The sequence below is a fragment of the Macrosteles quadrilineatus genome, unplaced genomic scaffold (genome assembly GCF_028750875.1).
Source record: "Macrosteles quadrilineatus isolate MER2022 unplaced genomic scaffold, UCM_ALF_1.0 Scaffold_2__2_contigs__length_208266976, whole genome shotgun sequence".
Taxonomy (NCBI): Eukaryota; Metazoa; Arthropoda; class Insecta; order Hemiptera; family Cicadellidae; genus Macrosteles; species Macrosteles quadrilineatus.
In genome coordinates, this window is record NW_026542595.1 from 34,160,867 (window position 1) to 34,178,690 (window position 17,824).

A 17,824-nucleotide genomic window follows, 5' to 3' on the forward strand; every position below is an offset into this window, starting at 1 on the left:
AAGTCCACGAACGCCAACTCTTCAACATTCAGAGCCTGTGCTGCTACAGTCCATTCAGCCGGTGTCTCATTTATGTCCGCGATAGAAGGTTCATCCTGTACTTCATCCAGTTCATTTCCTGTGGTGTGTTGGGGTACCTCAAAACCACATGCATTAAAGCAGTTTTTGATTGTCACCGAAGTCACACAGTTCCAGGCTTTTGACACCATCCATAGTGCATCGAGTAGATTAATCTGCGTCATTGACTCGTTATCCATATCCCTCAAAAATCGTTTGACAACCTCTCTTCTGTAGTTCACTTTAAAGTTTTTAATGATCCCTTGATCAAGTGGTTGTAGCTTGGAGGTTGTGTTTGGTGGTAGGAATTGTACAGTACTTTGACGTTCTTCAGAGGAGGTATGTCCTTGTGTGCTGAGCAGTTGTCAATAAAGAGAAGTATTTTTCTATTCTTCTTCTTCATGGCCTTGTCGATATTTTTCAGCCAAGAACTGAAAAACCCAGAAACCATCCAAGCTTTATGATTTGCTTCATACTCTGTCGCCAAACTTTTCACATTCTTAAAACAGCGTGGATTTTTTGCCTTTCCTATGACAAGGGGCTTGAGTTTGTCTGTTCCGTCGGAGTTAGCACAAAGCAACACAGTTATTCTAACTTTGCTCATTTTCCCACCACTACATGAATCACCTTTAAAAGACAGGGTTCTGTCTGGTAGACACTTAAAAAAAAGGCCAGTTTCGTCGGCATTGTAAATGTTTTCTGGCAAATATGACTCAGTCAGTTTTTTTAGTTCTGTTTTCCATTCGTCACACACATTGGAGTTCACAGAAGCACTTTCTCCACAAACCTTTCTGAAAATAATTTTGTTTCTTTTTTTGAAGTTGTGCAACCATCCGTTGCTGGCGCGGAAGTCTTTCTTTCCTAAGCTCTCTGCATATTGAATGGCCTTCTCTTGCAAAATCGGTCCTGATACAGGGATGTTCTTATCTCGGCACTGTTTCAACCATGTTAAAACACATTCGTCCACGTCTTTAAACTCACCGCTTTTACATCTCTTCTTATTGGTTAGTCCACCTTCAGCCTCATACTTTTCCCGGTTTTTCATAATTGTTGATAAAGTGTTAGGCGGAATTCCGAACTCCTTAGCGATTTCACTTTTTTTCTTTAATCCCTCGTCAACTGACTTAATAACTCTTCTTTTTTCATCGTGTGTCAACGTTTTGCACTTACGCTTAACCGACGACATGACGTCCGACGCACACAAAACTATCTCAACAACTGGCAGACTACAGTACGTATCCAAACAGACACAGGAAGCAACCACCGGAAGTTGGATTTTCACGTCTCGACAGGAATCAAAACACTACTGACTTGCACTGTAAGGCAAAACTTCGAATTATTGAGGCTCACTCGTGCGAACTTCGACTTATAAAGGTAAACTTCGAGTTATTGAGGCTCGACGACGGGAAAATTCGACTTATAGAGGTGGAATATTACCATTCAAAAGTTGTTAAAAATCGACTTATTGAGGTTAAATATTTAGAAACTTCGACTTATAAAGGTACTTTTAACATTATGATTAATGTGGATTTCAAGGGGATTTAAAAAAAATCGAGATATTGAGGAATTCGAGATATTAAGGTTCGAGTAATTGAGGTTCTACTGAAATAGCTTAAAGAAATAATATAATAGCTTAAAGAAAAGGTACAAATTAGACATATTATAATATTCACTATTTCTCTGTAAACTTCAAATGAATAATAATGACACAGCCAATAAATTGCAGAATGTTAGACTGATTAGAAGTGGATGTGAACTGATGATATTAAATAATAAAAATAGTGGCCTAATTTCATCAGTACCAGGGATGATAGTTGTTATAGCTAGAGGTGAAATGCTCATTGGTCAAAGGATCTGAGGGTAATCCTCAATTCCAATTCAATCCTTGTTTCTAGGTGAATAAGTTGAATAGTTATAAAAATTGAATACTTAGCTTGCAGACAGTGAACATCTTTTGATAAAATAAGTGTCTTTAGTCTTAGTCCTTGTAAATAACAACTGAAGATGGCTCTGATTTAAGGATAGGATGAACTCTCTCTCTTCTTTTACACTTGACAACGTCTCTCAGGGGACAAAATGTTATGTTTTATGTGCTTTTGATGTGTTCAATAGCCTATGTATACTCCGTCTAAGGAAAGTTAGCTGCTATCCTCTTTATTTTACTATTAATAATCCTGAAATGGTTGAGGGTAAAATTATGGGTTTGATGGGAGACAAACGGGGAAAATGGGCTTTTTAACAGATAATATGATGAGTTATAACAAATTGTAGATATTTGATAGAGGATAGCTATGTCCCTGTCTAACCTAAGCATGATGAATCTGCTACCAAATATTTATTCTAAAACATGGGAAGAGCTGCTGGGGACCAAAGGGACGAAGATCTTTTACCCAGACCAGAAAGCTTTCCTAGCCAGCTTTAATTTACACTAATTAAACAAATTTACTTTAAAATATCCTTCCAAACGCTAGAGTGGTGAAAATGGTAAATTGGTTGGTACAAATAGAGTAAGACAATATGGATTGGAATAGAGTTTTCTGAATCTGAAATATCTAATAACTTAACTGAAAAACTGTGGAAATGATTCTGGTGAAATGTACTAGATTTTCATGTTGGAAACGGTTACAAAGTGCCTTCAGCACTGGACCCATTAAATAGTTGATTCCTACATCTCAAATGTCAGGGCCAACCTTGTGGGTTCCCCTTTGGTTTGCTAACTTAGCCGGACATAATTTTATGCCTATTAATATCTAGCTTAAATACAAAACTTATCCATTTGATTGATGATTTGGAGATCCCAAAATTTGATGTTACTTGGTTTACTGCCGGCGACGAAGAAGAACGAGAATTGGAAAAAAATGGGGTGAGAGCGTTCTTTCAGCCGCGGTGGGCGACGAGTTGTACAGGCTTCGCTGATAAAATAGCCTGCCACTGCATCACAACCACCCCCCTTACGACGAAATAAAAGAAAAGAACAGTTTTGTTGCAGGTTGGTGAAGGCTGTGTAATTTTTTTTTTTTGGTTGGTGGGACAATTTTTGTTTTAATTTGCCTCGTATCTATCGTGTTCTGGGTCCCTAGATATTTTGTTCCCGGTTTTGGATCCAGGGGAGACCAAGAACAGATGTGGAAGACTGAAAGCTCTGACCAGTCCGGCTTCGAATTGGCACCTCGGTCACCCCGGTTTGGTTTTGGCTCCATTGTAAGTCTTGATTGACAGTTCATTGGACTGCCCCCCCCTGCGAAAAGAGGAAGGTATTGTGAGGACAACAGCTGTTCTTCCCTAACCTAATACAATTTGAATTGATGTGAGTTTAGTTGAAAATACAAAAAGGACAGAAAACTGCACGCACAAATTGGTTTTTTTTTTTTGCGACCTGCTGACACTATATAAAATAGCGTGACACATAACAGTTTAACTCACTGTTTAAAATTTATTAATCTTACATTTCAAAAGACTGTAAATCAATTTTAGGTGAGCATAACATCGAGTACCCAATGAGTATTTTGGAAGAGGAGAAGTCTGTCCTGAAGACTACACCTGCCACAGATAACTCAGACTTGACCTTGCATCTCAACAGACCAACCATTGACAGATCTAATAAAGTGAGTGTCTAGGCTGCAGATAAACTGTTTGCTTTCATTGTTAGTAGATTAATAACAAACTAGTGGTCGTCCTGTGGTCGAAACTCGACCAAAAATAATTAATGTACAGACTTCTCTATTTTCTCCCCACACTGTAAATAAAACATTTGATTGGGATTTCTTCCATTTGTTTTGATTTTCTGTTTACATTTTGCTGTTATTTCGTCACCATCATGGCAACCCAGTTGGTCCATGTTAATTTTTTGAAGTTTTCAAATTCGTTTTTTGTGCTTATTCTTTAGCCTATTTTAATTTATAAAGGGATTCTGCACATCTACAGGCAAATATCTTTCTAACAGTATGCGTAGATTTCCCCTGCGACGCACACGAGCTGAGAAAAAAGGTTTTAAAGAAACATGCTTGCCTATTAATATATAGATATAAATAATTGTGTTGTTATTTTTAGCACTGTTCATTTTTGACTGGTTTGTTTTGGCCAATTCAACAATAATAGAAATTTTGCAAAGATTAATTCATAGTTTTTGATAGTGCTTAAAACTGGAGATTCTGATTGATATGAAGCCTAAGTATTTTAACAAACCAATAATTCAACATTTCTTAATGTAGCTTTTTGTTTGATTCAGAGATCCATAATATAATATGTAACTTGAAAGAAAACAAAATAATATTGCATAACCTTTCTGTTCTTCTTAATCAATGTAATTTTTTCATTTTATGTTTAGCCGACCAAACTAGCTGATCAAATGGACAAACCTCTCAACAACCCAGATGACGTAAGGACTAGTGAGAAAAATGTGTCAGTCATTGAAAAGGACATTCAGTCTATTGCCAACAAAATGGAAGAAAAGGTAAGATTTTTTTATCACAGCTAGTGCTAGTCGTCACTGGAAAATCTTTGACAGATTTTACTGTAATTTTATAATTTGTTTGTGCTTGTATGTGTGTGATTGTCTTAATAATCCGGAAACTACATTGATTTACTTTATTTTTATTGTTAAAGGTCACTGAAAATGATCTGTTTTTATTCTGTGTCTTGAACATGCAAATAATTTCTTGAGGTAAGCAATGTAACTAGTAACATTTTAACATTTTATTAGGAAAATAATATTTTTTATCAATAAAAGAGTGCCTATACCAATAAAATGTAAGTATTTCTCAAATAAGTATGTAGCCTAATAACTATTTTAACTGTCTTGATTGTATATACATCACATATAACTATTGCTACATGGTACGTTATTTATTGTTTACAGGCAGTTGCTCCTGGTAAACCCCAGACTATAGAGCCTGATTCAGAACCTTCCTTGCCTAAAGAGAGGTAACGTACTGAAACAGTGTTGACTTCAAATTGATGTTTGTTATTAAATAAGTTATTAAAGAACTAAAAGATTAATCATTGGTAGTTTTAGAACTTAAAAAAATATTAGAGTAGATCCCCTTTGCTTTAACTTAAGCATTGTAAAACGGAAAAGAAATCTAGATCATGACACAGATTCTACTTAGCTAAGATGAAATTACTAGTTGTAACATAGACATATTTTTTCCAGTCAACATATTTACAAAGTGTTGAATGAGTCAACATTTTTCTTGCAGAGCAATATTGAAAAAAGTATGTTAGAGAGTGTACATTGAAGATAATTAAATAACCACACTAGGTAGCCTAACATTTTACAACAACACATTTTAACATTTTATTCTACTGGAACATTTTAAGTCAATAGGCCTAAAGAAACCAATATCACAGTTTTATCACAATTTAGAAAGTGTTAAAATCATAAATTTGGATAGTTAGCAAAATCAACAATTTGAATGTTAAAACAAATTTTAATAGCTATGAGGCCTTGTAGAAACTTTTTTCTCTGATCTAGTGATAACAAAATCACTATCAACTGTATGTCATAGCATCATTAAATGCCTTATAACAAAATTAAGTCTGAAATCTATCTTTCTTGGGATCAAACAAGCAACCTTAGGCTCGTCACACACTGCGTCCGGTCCGGTTAATTCTGATCCGGTGTTTATCGCCGGATACGGCAAATTTCCACACACTGCATCAGGAGTTCCAGTTCCGGCGACCAGTCTATGCGAGGACAGCGGTACTGTGAGTTGAAGAAGTGTTTAACCAACAACAAATTAGTTGGTTTTAACAAACTTTCCCTAAAGAAATGAGTTACAGTGACAGTGAAGAAGAAATCTTCGTAGTTGCAGCAGCTCTTGCTTCTGAAGAGGAAGAGTGTCGACGACAGAGAAGAGGTCGTGGGTGCACAGTATAAACGCGAGTAGAATAAATGCGAGTAGGACAGGGTACTCTTGTACTAGCACAATCAGTTTCTCTTCTAATGACATTTTGTAACAAAACGTAACAGCGTAAACAATCAACACAAAACAACGTCTGCTGCTACTGTCAGTGCCTACTGTCACTTTCACGTGGTGAGTAGCTGTCGTCTGCGCATGCACGAGCTCGCCGGTGCCGGAAGCCTATTGCTTCTCATCCAAAATAATTTTACCGGACCACACCTTACTGGATGCAGTGTGGGAACTTCCATTTGAAATAATGGTGTCCGAATTTACCTAATCCGGCATGCCTGATCCGATTTTACCGGACCGGACGCAGTGTGTGACAAGCCTTAATCTTTAAAGGTGAGCACTATATCAATTTGTTTACCTGGCTATGAAACACCTTAGGTATCTAAGCTTTAGTTTAACATGTTTGCTGTAGTTGGGTGTTGGCCAGCCGCGGCTGTGTGCAAGAACAGACTAAATTGGAATTATGAGCTGTCTTGCGTGGATGAGTGCGGAAAAATTTTGAAATTTAGTTTCATCCCAGTCATTGTAGATGAAGTTTTACAACAGAAACCTACTTACTGCTGTGGCCACTGGTACCCTAAATGGTACTTGGCCTCCCCAAAACAACGCCTCCATACATCTCTGCATCTAGCGTCCTCCTTCAAACTAAAGATAGTAGCACTAAACAAAAGTGCCAACAGGCCCTCATTACTGCCAAATGATAGGGAAAAAGCAAGGGGGAAGTATCCAGATACCCCATTAAAAATACCCCATAAAAGGCCTCAAGCACAATTTTGAGGTTAGGGTCCTTCCACAATGCTACACTACACTGCACACATCATTATCACGTCATCATCATTAGCATCTCCCTTGCTATTAAAATATTACTGATAACACCACTCCACTCTATTAAAAAAACACTCATACAGTAAGATACAGAAATGACCCGAAAAAGAATTGCATGAAAATGACATACAAACCGACAAAACACTAACCTACACCTATACTTACACTTACCTAACACTAATCGTTCCCCACCGAATGCTGGGCTCACACAGAGGCTGTGTTAGTGAGAGTAACCATAGTCAATGGAGTAACACAGCACAGTGCTACATTTATAGTAGGCCAAGTGGTGTGCTAGTACTCAGTTACTACCATTATAGTAGTCCCCAGTAAACGTGTCAAACTGACTGTACTTATAGTTTTAAAAATCCTACCTTTTATATTGCGGTGAATAACTAAAAAATATTATTTCTTTTTCAGCATGCCAGGCAAATCTGTTAGCCAGATTCCCAACAATGTTCCTCCACAACCAGTAACTCCTCCTAGATCTGAAAGAAATAAATCTGTAACTAACAAAGGTAGGTAGTCTATTTTACACAAAATCCAAACCTCAAACTCACAATTGAACTTGGAAGACTCTAAAATATTTTTGAAGGCTCAAATTAACCTTTTAAGTTATAAAAATTATTCACCCACAATAATAGCCTAAAGGGTTGATTTTGACTAACTATCAATTGAATACAAACCTTAAAAAGTGTCATTGTTGCAAACGGTGAGCCTATTTCAAATAAAATTAGTCATTAAAGATTTGGGGCATCTTTGGTAGCTCCGGACAAGACAGGACCCCAGTTTTTCAACACCTACTGTATGCAGAAAAAAAGAAAAACAACTAATAAATGTAATGTCAACAAAAAGTCAACTTAGGTAGGAGCTTGCCATTTCTCCTCTTCCACTGTAGGTTAGGTCTTACCTTCACACTTCCGTGGACCAATTACTAGTTAGTAAAAAAAAAATGTTATATTTTGTTCGTTTATTTATTTTGTAGCCTCCAGAATTGGCAAATGAAGTAATCAAGGTTACAAGGACCTTCAGTCCAAGCGATTTATTTGTAGTACAATGACCATGAGTATTATCCCATCATCAGGTGTTCAAAACAAACATCTTCACAGATTCACCACTTGGGGGTACACAACACAACATATAGGCTACTTAAAAAACATATATATTGAACATTAATTCAAAGTGATAAAAACTTTAAAAAATAAGGTTATGCAGTCAATAACTGGACTGCAACTGAGATGAAATTTACTGTATACTCGTACTAGTTTTAATAACTGCTTTAAAAATGTATTTCCTCAGGAAATGGTGATGCCAACACTTACCTGGAGAAGACCAAGTTTGAAACACCTCCCAGGGGAGGAGGACTCAAGCGATCAGCTTCATCTCCCAGCATCAACAAGGTGATATACCTGTCACTTAAAACTAATTTGGAAAATGTTCAGAGACGTTATGTATACGGTGCACATTTTTTGCAGAACTTTACAGTCTAAGATATATAAATGTAATTTCTCATGATCCAAAACACGAATTGTGTAAGGGCAAAGTATGAAAACCACAGTTGACAGTGTTTCATTTATTTGTGTAGACTAATCAATGGTTTGATATAGCAAATACACATGTTATGTTAAATGTAATGCCATTGAGGCTGAGGCATAAAAAATCACAATCTAAATGATACGGACATTGCATATATTTGAGTTAAAGTCCTTTTAATTTATGCTTATATTGAAATATTTTAACTATGATATATATCATGAGAGTTGTGTTTGGAAATTTATCGGTGTACTTAAATGTAGCTTTATTAGAAACACTTTGTTATAAACAATTTAAGCATCTTGATTCCAAACATAATAGTCTTTTATTTCAAAGTTTTACATAGAAAAAAATATATGGCTGGTGTTAACACTATAAGTCTTGGTGTAACATGCTTTAGCTGAGTGATGAGAAGCTGGACAAATCGTTCGGAACTCCCTCGTTTGACAGGAGCACCAAGCCCAAACAGATGTCTCCGTATGACTACCCGTCTAGGTCAGCTGGCTCGGACACTGTCTACTTGACTGACCCTAACATGAAGGTACAGTCACAATCTCACACCATTTATCAAATCTTACACTCCTTAGGTTCATAGAAAATACTTAAATGCAAAACTGCATCTTAAATAGCCTAGTGGTGGAAATTAAAACAAGACTAGTTTGACAGCCATAATGCAGCAAATGCATTTGCAGTTAGGTTAGGTATAACCTAACGTAACCTAACTAAACTATTTGTAATAACTTGCTAGCAAAATAAGAGACATGAGAGTTAGTTGTGTTATTGACTGTATGTAGGTACAGCCTTCAACTCTGGCTACACAATGCCCACATTTTTATACCTTCCATTACGGATAACAAAACTTGAAAAGTGGCGAAGATCTAATTCTCATTTTAAACCTTCCGCTACTAGTAAAAAAGCAACTTATATGCTGAAGGTCTGTAGCAACTCTCATTTTATAAATAGAACCAGGGGACTGAGGCATGGCTTGGTATAGTTTATTTTGATTGTAAATGCAATTAAAAGGAAACTCTGTTTTTTGCAACTAATTTTGGATTTTATTATTTAAGTTCCAGTGGAATTTCAATTTATTATGAGTACAGCTGTCCTAATTTTGCAAAATACAGGGTGGGGCAATGAAAGCGCCCCAATTTATAAACAGTACAAACTCAATAATATTCACCCTATGGATATAAATAGCACACCAAAACACAGCCTATCTTTTGCCATTTTAACTTAACAAAGTCATTTTTCCATTTCTTGAGAACAAAACCCTACAAGTGACTTCATTGTCCCACTTGACATTCCTTTTTAGCCACTTGAAACTCCATCAAATACTCCTCCAGCACTTCTTCAGGAATCACTTTAGTTTTTGGACTATCCTTAGCTTCGGTTCAAGCAAATCTGTGGGGTGACTTTGAAAAACCTAGAACGTCTAGTAGCTTATTAGAACAACCCCCCCCCCCCTCCCAAAAAAATTAGCCAAGTAAAGCTTTCAACAACATTAAGCTTCCTGGCAAATCTCTTCGGAGTTACTGGGACTCATATTGTTTTAACATTTGCTGGTGTACAAAGAGTTTTGCGGCACCCGCTGATTATTATTTTTTTTTTGTTTAAGCGATTATCCTAAATAATTTTACCCAGTTGAACATTGTTTTCCAATCTGGAACAGCGCCATGTTGACCAAGGATGGAATACGGTCTAAACAATCTCTGGGTTTTTGCACAAGAACCACTATTTTATAAATAGGTTTCCACATCAAAATCTCAGTGTTAATAGCCTCAGGCATAATATTTACTAAAATGGCATAGTTTAATTGATGTTTTAAGCACAGCTGATCATTCATTGTTGCAACAATTAACATGTGACAGGTAAAACAAATTGTAGCGTTCTCATTGCCTCACCCTGTATAAAAAAGAGTGCATAAACATTTTAAAATCTACACTTAATAAGAGTGAAACATTGAGTTAATGCCAGTGCACTCAAACGGCACAATCTCGAAACACTTATCACTCATCAACACTGAATTGCTCTATTGCTCAATAGTTACAACTGATGTTTATCACTTTGTATTGTATTTTATAATATGATAGTTTACTCTGGATGGCTTGTTGTAACCAAATGTTACAAGTACTTTGTTTACTTTTTCCTTGTTATTTCATTCAACCAACATAATTCTGTTTCTGAATGACATGCTTTTAGGCGAGGTATTATTTATTTACGAAGATTATTGTGGGCTTCACTCACCTTTATTTTCGTCTGTGATGTCCAGGACTCGTCAAAACACATATAAACACATACACACAACACCAAATCGTCCATGGCATCAAAAATCCGACGTTTTGCGGAACTCAAAAGAAGTTCCGCTTCCTCAATGTTGGAAAATACTATTTTAATAGTAGTACAGTCGGGTCGACTGCTGTGTCAGCTAAACTTGGAGTAAGGTGGGCGGGGGTAGGTATATTTTCCATTGTTAATAAGCCATTCACGCTGTTGGCCTTATCTTGTAGTTGCTCTAGTTAATCTTTAAAACCGTTTAAATACACCGTACGGACATCCACCGATGGTTGTGAGAGTGGCTTGTCTTCTATCGCCATGAAAAGCGACTCTGCCGTATTTCGATTCCTCCAATCAGACTCCTTGTAAAGAATTATAATGGACCCCAATCAACATCAACACCAACATCAACATCAACATCAACATAGTTCCTTAGCAACAATAAGGCCAATGCTTAATTCAGGGTGTCCACTGACCGGGAAAACCGGGAATATGCGTGGGTTTCGTATTTTACCTGGAATTTTCAATTTGCCGCGATTGCGCATTAAGATGACGTTTCCGTGACCGCGGGAGTTGACGATGACACTTCCGTGACCGCTGGAGTCAACGATGAGGTTTCTGTGACCGCGGGAGATGATGATGACGTTTCCGTGAGTGTGGGAAACGACAATGACGATTCCGTGGCCGCGGGAGACGGCAATGACGTTTCCGTAACTGCGGGAGATGACGATGACGTTTCCTTGAATGAGGGAAACGACAATGACGATTCCGTAGCCGCGGGAGACGACGATGACGTTTCCGTGACCGTGGGAGACAATGATGATGTCCAAACTCCAAATGGCCGCGGGATTTTTTAATGGTGTCTCTACAACAGTGGTAGATTATCACGATATAACCGAGTTTGGCTTGACCGAAAAATTTTAAAATGGCACACTTCTAGAAAGTTTGTTTTAAATATTTATTGTAATATCTTCATTACCTTTAACGTGGTATTTATATAATGTGTTTAGAAGGGTTTAAAACTTAAATTGGCTATGTGAAATTTTTGTAATTTCTGCATTAATTATTCTATAGGCCACTTGAAAAACAACCCATAGCTCCAAAATTACCCAAAAATACCCACTATATGAAAGTACATAAAGCCAGGGGTTGGTATAGTAATCCTTACAGAAAATTTGGTAAAATTAAAATTATCAGTATTAAGAATCTATTTTTCAGGTGTCGGTACGGAAATTCGATAAATTTTGATATCGACATATCACTATTTTTAAAAAGTTATTGATAAATTGCAGGTTTGCGGGCTGGTTTTTAATTTTCTGATTATTTAATCAGTAATATACAAAAATTGCATACTTGTGTCAATATTACAGTAATCATGAATTTTGTTTCTTTAACTCAGAATCCTTTTTTCGATAATTAAAATAGTGAACTGTGTTAGCGCTAAAACAGCATTACGGTAGTTGGCGCAAAAACGCTTTAGAAAGTTTAGTATTAAAAGTGCGACCTGGAATTACTCATGATTTTTTTCTGGTTGGTCTGGTGGACACCCTGTAATTTTTTTTAAATTTTCAAATGAGTTGTGTAGCGAAATAGAAATTTTCCTTAGGTAGTGGCTGTCACCAAACACACTTAGCTTGTATTATAGTATAGGACTTACTTACAAAATATAGGTTGTGTGCCCAAGGTATAAATCCCGCAAGTTCTAAAACAGTAACAGTGGATAAGTTTTCTTCATTGACTCTCCCAGATTTAGACCTTCCACCAATGTTCATTTAGACCCTCAGCAACAAGTCCATAATGCAAATTGTATGCCAAAGTTAGACTTTGTGGGATTTAGACCTTCAGCAACACTCCCCAACAACGACAGCAAACTCTGAGGAACTCTATTGGAGCAATAAGATAAGAAAGACTCCTATGAGTTGTGGAGAAACTTGATATACAAGTGTTTTTTAAGTTTTTTTAACAGAAGCACAGAGAGCCACTGTTTAAAGACAAAAGATGGTCGTAGGTTGGTTGCCCTCCTCTACTTTATTACCGATCAGCTGATATATTAGTATACTGATGTATCTTCGACATATTTATTCATTAGTCTCTTTATCATACATGAGTGGATTAACCACGCTATAGATTAAACAGGATAAAAAAATCTAATTAAAAAATAGATTATCCAAGTTAAATGTACATTAATCAGCGATCACCTAAATGTTTAGCGTGAGGAGGCATCATATCGCTGGTAGACTATAGAGTTGCTGTTGTTTACGCCATTAACTACCGATAAGTCACTAATATTTATATTTCGTCTGTGTTTTAATGTTAGTAATTGCTAGGCCTGTATAAAACTTACAATTTGTAACATGAACCAAGGTCAGTGACTAGAAATGTCATGATTGTGCATTATTAACGATTAATGTAAATTGGGACATTAATGGACATTTTTACTTGCACACTATTACAATGTTTCATGGGTTTTTCATCTTTTCTATACCATGTTTTTTTTTACTGTGGTTTTAATATCTGTAGTCTCCCTCCCCCTTTATTACCCCGGATAATCAAGGTTCTACAGTACTTTACAATCTTAACACTGTACTGTAAAGTATTTTAGCCTATGCTACTAATTGTGTTTTAATGAGGTCAAATCTCAACATATTTTACATATTTTACAACATATCTGTAAGAACTTTCTTTTACCAGACATCAACCTTAAGACAAACAACTAAAATACATCAACCATTAAACCCAAAAAGCTAAAAAATTTTTAATTGCATAATCATTTTACTGTCAAGTATGAGCTGGTATTTTTTCTGTTAAATTGGACTCTTCATCTAAAAAATATCACTAACACTCTTTGAGTAAGATATCAGACATTAGTTTTTTATTTTTATTTATAAACAATTGGGCTACAGGTATATAACCCAAAACAGCTATGATTAAAAATAATACAATATTAATACATAAATTAAAGAACGAAAAAATATATAATGTGCACATAAATAAACAACATACAACCAGTGATGTATGATAGTGAATACAAGTTAATAAAAATGGACAACGTTTTTGAAAGTTTTACTTATTTTGGCTGCAAATCTAAAGGGATAGATTACAATACAAAAGCATTTATCTTAAATTTAAACTGCTTAATAGTGTCAGAAAAAACATCAATTTATTATTGTGGACATTTAATAAATCCCTGTAAAAAGTGAAAAACTGTAAAATTGAACAGTGTTACGACAAGGGATAAAAAGATAAAATTTACGTTCTTGAATTATTAAGTGGAACATAAAAAGCAATCTTATTCAATAGAAACAAACTATCTACTTCGTTGTTCAGGATTTTAAACAGAAAAATCAATGATAAAACTTCCCTTCTCAATGTAAGGCTATGGAAATCAAACAATCCTTCAATAAATCAGTTGACATATGCCAGTCACATCTCTGATTATACCTTTTTTTAAACAAGTATAGTAGACATTTATTTTGGACAATTTCTATTGCATTTTTGTGGTGCGAGTTGAAAGGAAACCAAACTAAAACACAATATTCTTGCTTACTTCAAACAAATGAGTAAAACAATCTAATTACAGGGTAAATTGGTCTCAATTGTTGATTCATCTTACTATTTGATTATCTATTGACAGTCAGCAAGATGCAGTTTTTGCAGGTTATGATGTAATATTGCAGGTGAGAGTTGAGACCAGGCATTATTGGGTTAGTCTGATACTCATGCTGGTCCATGTGACTACATCACATGTTGTAGCCCTGGAAATACAACCTAACTCTAACTCCCCTCGCCGTGCAAGATATAGTTTTATTTTAACCTTTCAGTTTTGAAAACATTGCCAAATATTTAATAAGTGATTGACCAGTATGGTCTTGTTTTTCTGAGAAGTGTCAGTTTAATAAAAGTCAGACAATCTTCAAGCTTACTTCGTTTGAAAATTAGCTTCAATATATGAGGGGAAAGTTGATAACAAACTACCACAAATCATAAAACAATAAAAAAAAAATTAAAAAATTAACATTTAAATAAGGGAGTTTATAACTTCCTAATAAGCAAAGAGTACTTATTTTTTGAATAGGGCCTAGTGTATTTGAATTTTTAATAATTTTATTTAAATATTTTTTTTGTTTTGTTTTTATAGCCTAAGCCTTGACAATTTTACCAGCTATGCTGGTCAATGTAAATTTTTTTTGAGGTAAAAGATTGACTATTGACTAAATTACGAAACAATTATTATCTTGCCAATTTTTGAGATATAGTAAAACAAATGATTTAATTGCTCTGAAACACGCTTAAAATCTCTTGTCATGTTTAATATTTTAAAGCTGAGCATATATTTAACCAAACATCATTATGTGTATACCTATCAAACATCAAGACAAGTCAACAATTTATTTTCACAAAACTTTTACAAATTTAGCATAGCCGGGAAACAGGTGAAATGGTCATGAACAATTAAAATACATAAAACTATAAAATAATAACTAAACATATACTATGGAATCAAATAAATACATAATTTAAACAATCATTAACTTCATAATACACTTTATTAAGCAGCAATTTGGTAACTTCTTTTTTTGTATTTTTCATAATGTTCTATCGATCTAATATTTTACAGCAGTTGGTGTTTTAAACGAGGCGAGTTTATGAATGGATAGTTGTAAATAATTTTGATTTTGTATTATTGTTATGGTTTCAATTCATTAAAGATTAAAGATCTTTTATGAACTAGAATAATGCGAAGGTTATTATCTCGTCTGCAGTTCCAAAATTGTAGTTTGTACTTTAGTAGTGTAGTTACGTGTTTTGGCAGAACGCCATTGTCAAATAGTCGTAGTACAGGAACATGAAAATCCACTTATTGTAGCTTTGTCAGGTAGACATTTAGTTAACATAGCCTACACACACACGACGGCATATACACAAAGACACGATTGACGAATAAAATACATTTAAGTAGGCCTACCGATTTGTACAATGGATTTTAATCATTTATGAAGTTTAATTTTTGCAGGATGTAAATTGGAGGAAGCGTTAATATTTTCAATTCTCTGAATAGTAACTTGCAGGATTGTCTGGGTTAAGAAAATGTCATAATTCTAAAGATATTTTTTTAAATTTTGAAAATGGTTTTGATTTGAGCAGCTGCCCCAGAACTCTACTCCATACAACATGATTTACACAAACAGATCATATTTCGGTTAACCGGGGTTCTACTGTACTTTTTATTTTGAAATTGTTGAAAAATCAAAAACTGATTTTATGATTAAGGTTAACATTTCTCAATAATAATATATGGAAGTTAAAAAGGTAAAGGTCAGCTAAATTTGATTTTGCAATGTCAGCAAATTTGTTACTAAAATGTTCAGCTATATGACCATTAAGGATTAATTGATTTATTATGTTCATTTTGCATTGACTTTTCTGAATTAACAATAAGTTTCGAATCACATAATTTTTAATAAAAATATATAGCCTACAAGGTGTTCAAAAAAGGTGGGGACATAATTTTGTCGTGATTCTTTGGGTCAAAATAAAGAGAAAATCAAGAAGACATTTGTTCCAAAATTGCTTTGTTAACCACATATCCCCATTTTGTATTTTTTTACATAAACATTTTTATCTTTGAAATTTTTCAACTGATCTTTATGAAACTTGGTATGTATGTTAAGATACAAGAGACCGTTGTGAGAAAAAAAATTATCTTGATTCAACTTAAAACTTAAAAATGGCAGTGGTTTTATTTTTTTAAACTTAAATTACTAATATATGGCTGATTTTATGAAAAAAGTTCAAAAACACTTTTATTTAAAATTTTTAAATCTCTATCAAATCATTACCAAGTTAAAAATATCATATAAAATTAGCTGAAATATCACAATTTTTAGTTGTACAATGGGAGAATAAGAGCGCTAGTCAGTAAAAAGTTTCCTCATTTTACAACTGGAAATAACGACAATTCAGTTAATTTTTAATCTCAATCTTTTTGAAATATAGTTCAAAGATAATAATGTTTATACTGTATAAAAAATACAAAATGGCAAATATCTGGTTAACAAAGCGATTTTGGAAAAAAATGTTATTCTTGATTTTCTCTTCATTTTGAGCCAAGGAATCACTACCTAAATTATGACCCCACCTTTATTGAACACCCTGTATTTACAACTTTAAATGTGTATGTAAAATAGCTATTTATGGGTGGACTTGTAAGTTTGTTTGTTGAGATTGACAAATCAATGGTAAGCTATTGTTAGTGGCCACGTGAGTTGATCTGCTGTGTGCCTCGGAGGAGGCTCAGTCGTGTCTAAGGCTTCATGTGTTACTGTCAAGCTGCTATCTTACCTTCTCTCCCTCCGCCATGGGGCTCATTTTGCGACTACATTTTACACTTTTTTTCATATTTAAAAAGGTTTGATCATTAAATTAATTATTTTTTAATTTTACCTTCCTACCTATTTTCCCTACTGTTGTGTATGACTGTATCCGCATAATGCTTGTAGATGTAGTGTACAGGAAGTGGATAGTTTCCCCCAATTATGTAAACAGACTGGCTAAACTATCTTACTTCTTAATTGTAAATCACTAATCTAGCAATAATCCAATCAATAATTTATATGTAAAACCAAAAATACATCAGGTAAAGTCTTTAAATATCTAGATTAAAAAATATCATAAAATGCATTAAAAATATGAATAATAAGAATGTCATTAAAAATTGCTACCACAAATGGCAGCTAACTTTAGAATGTCTTATGAGCACTCTGTATCTTATGATAAAATACAAACTGTTCCATAAGAAATTTCAAAGCTATCCGTCATATTGAAAAATGGCGGCCATTTAAAAAATTTTTAATTCATATTTTTGTATGTCACAAGAAAATAGTTGAAGTTCTCCGTTTAATGTTTTCTCTAAATCTAATCTTTTCTGAGATACCAATGGTGGCACAGTTAAGTTGTTCACCCTTTTTTTTCTCTTTTTTTCAATGTGTAACATTATTTATTTGCAAATATTGAAAATGAACCTAAATATTTCTTTTTAATTAAATTATTGCAACTATTGGTTTTTCAAATAGCCATTTTCCCCTGAAAATAATTTTCAAATTTACAATGTTTATGGAAAAATGTAACCAATTTATTCCCATGCAATAAATATTCGCAGAGTAATAAATACAACCTACTATTTTAACAATGTAATATTAAATGTTTGCAATTGACTTTGTCATGAA

At 34.4% G+C, this 17,824-nt stretch overlaps 1 protein-coding gene across 2 annotated transcripts in view; it reads left to right on the top strand.

Annotated features, from left to right (window-relative positions):
- Positions 1–17,824, top strand: part of LOC128983914 (ubiquitin carboxyl-terminal hydrolase 8-like) — an 85,519-nt gene that overhangs the window by 53,366 nt on the left and 14,329 nt on the right. For both annotated transcript variants that reach the window (XM_054403177.1, XM_054403176.1), the window contains 6 exons: positions 3,532–3,662; positions 4,385–4,510; positions 4,916–4,980; positions 7,212–7,309; positions 8,091–8,191; positions 8,725–8,865. In XM_054403177.1, coding sequence (XP_054259152.1) covers positions 3,532–3,662; positions 4,385–4,510; positions 4,916–4,980; positions 7,212–7,309; positions 8,091–8,191; positions 8,725–8,865 — 662 coding nt within the window. The remainder of the gene's footprint in view (positions 1–3,531; positions 3,663–4,384; positions 4,511–4,915; positions 4,981–7,211; positions 7,310–8,090; positions 8,192–8,724; positions 8,866–17,824) is intronic.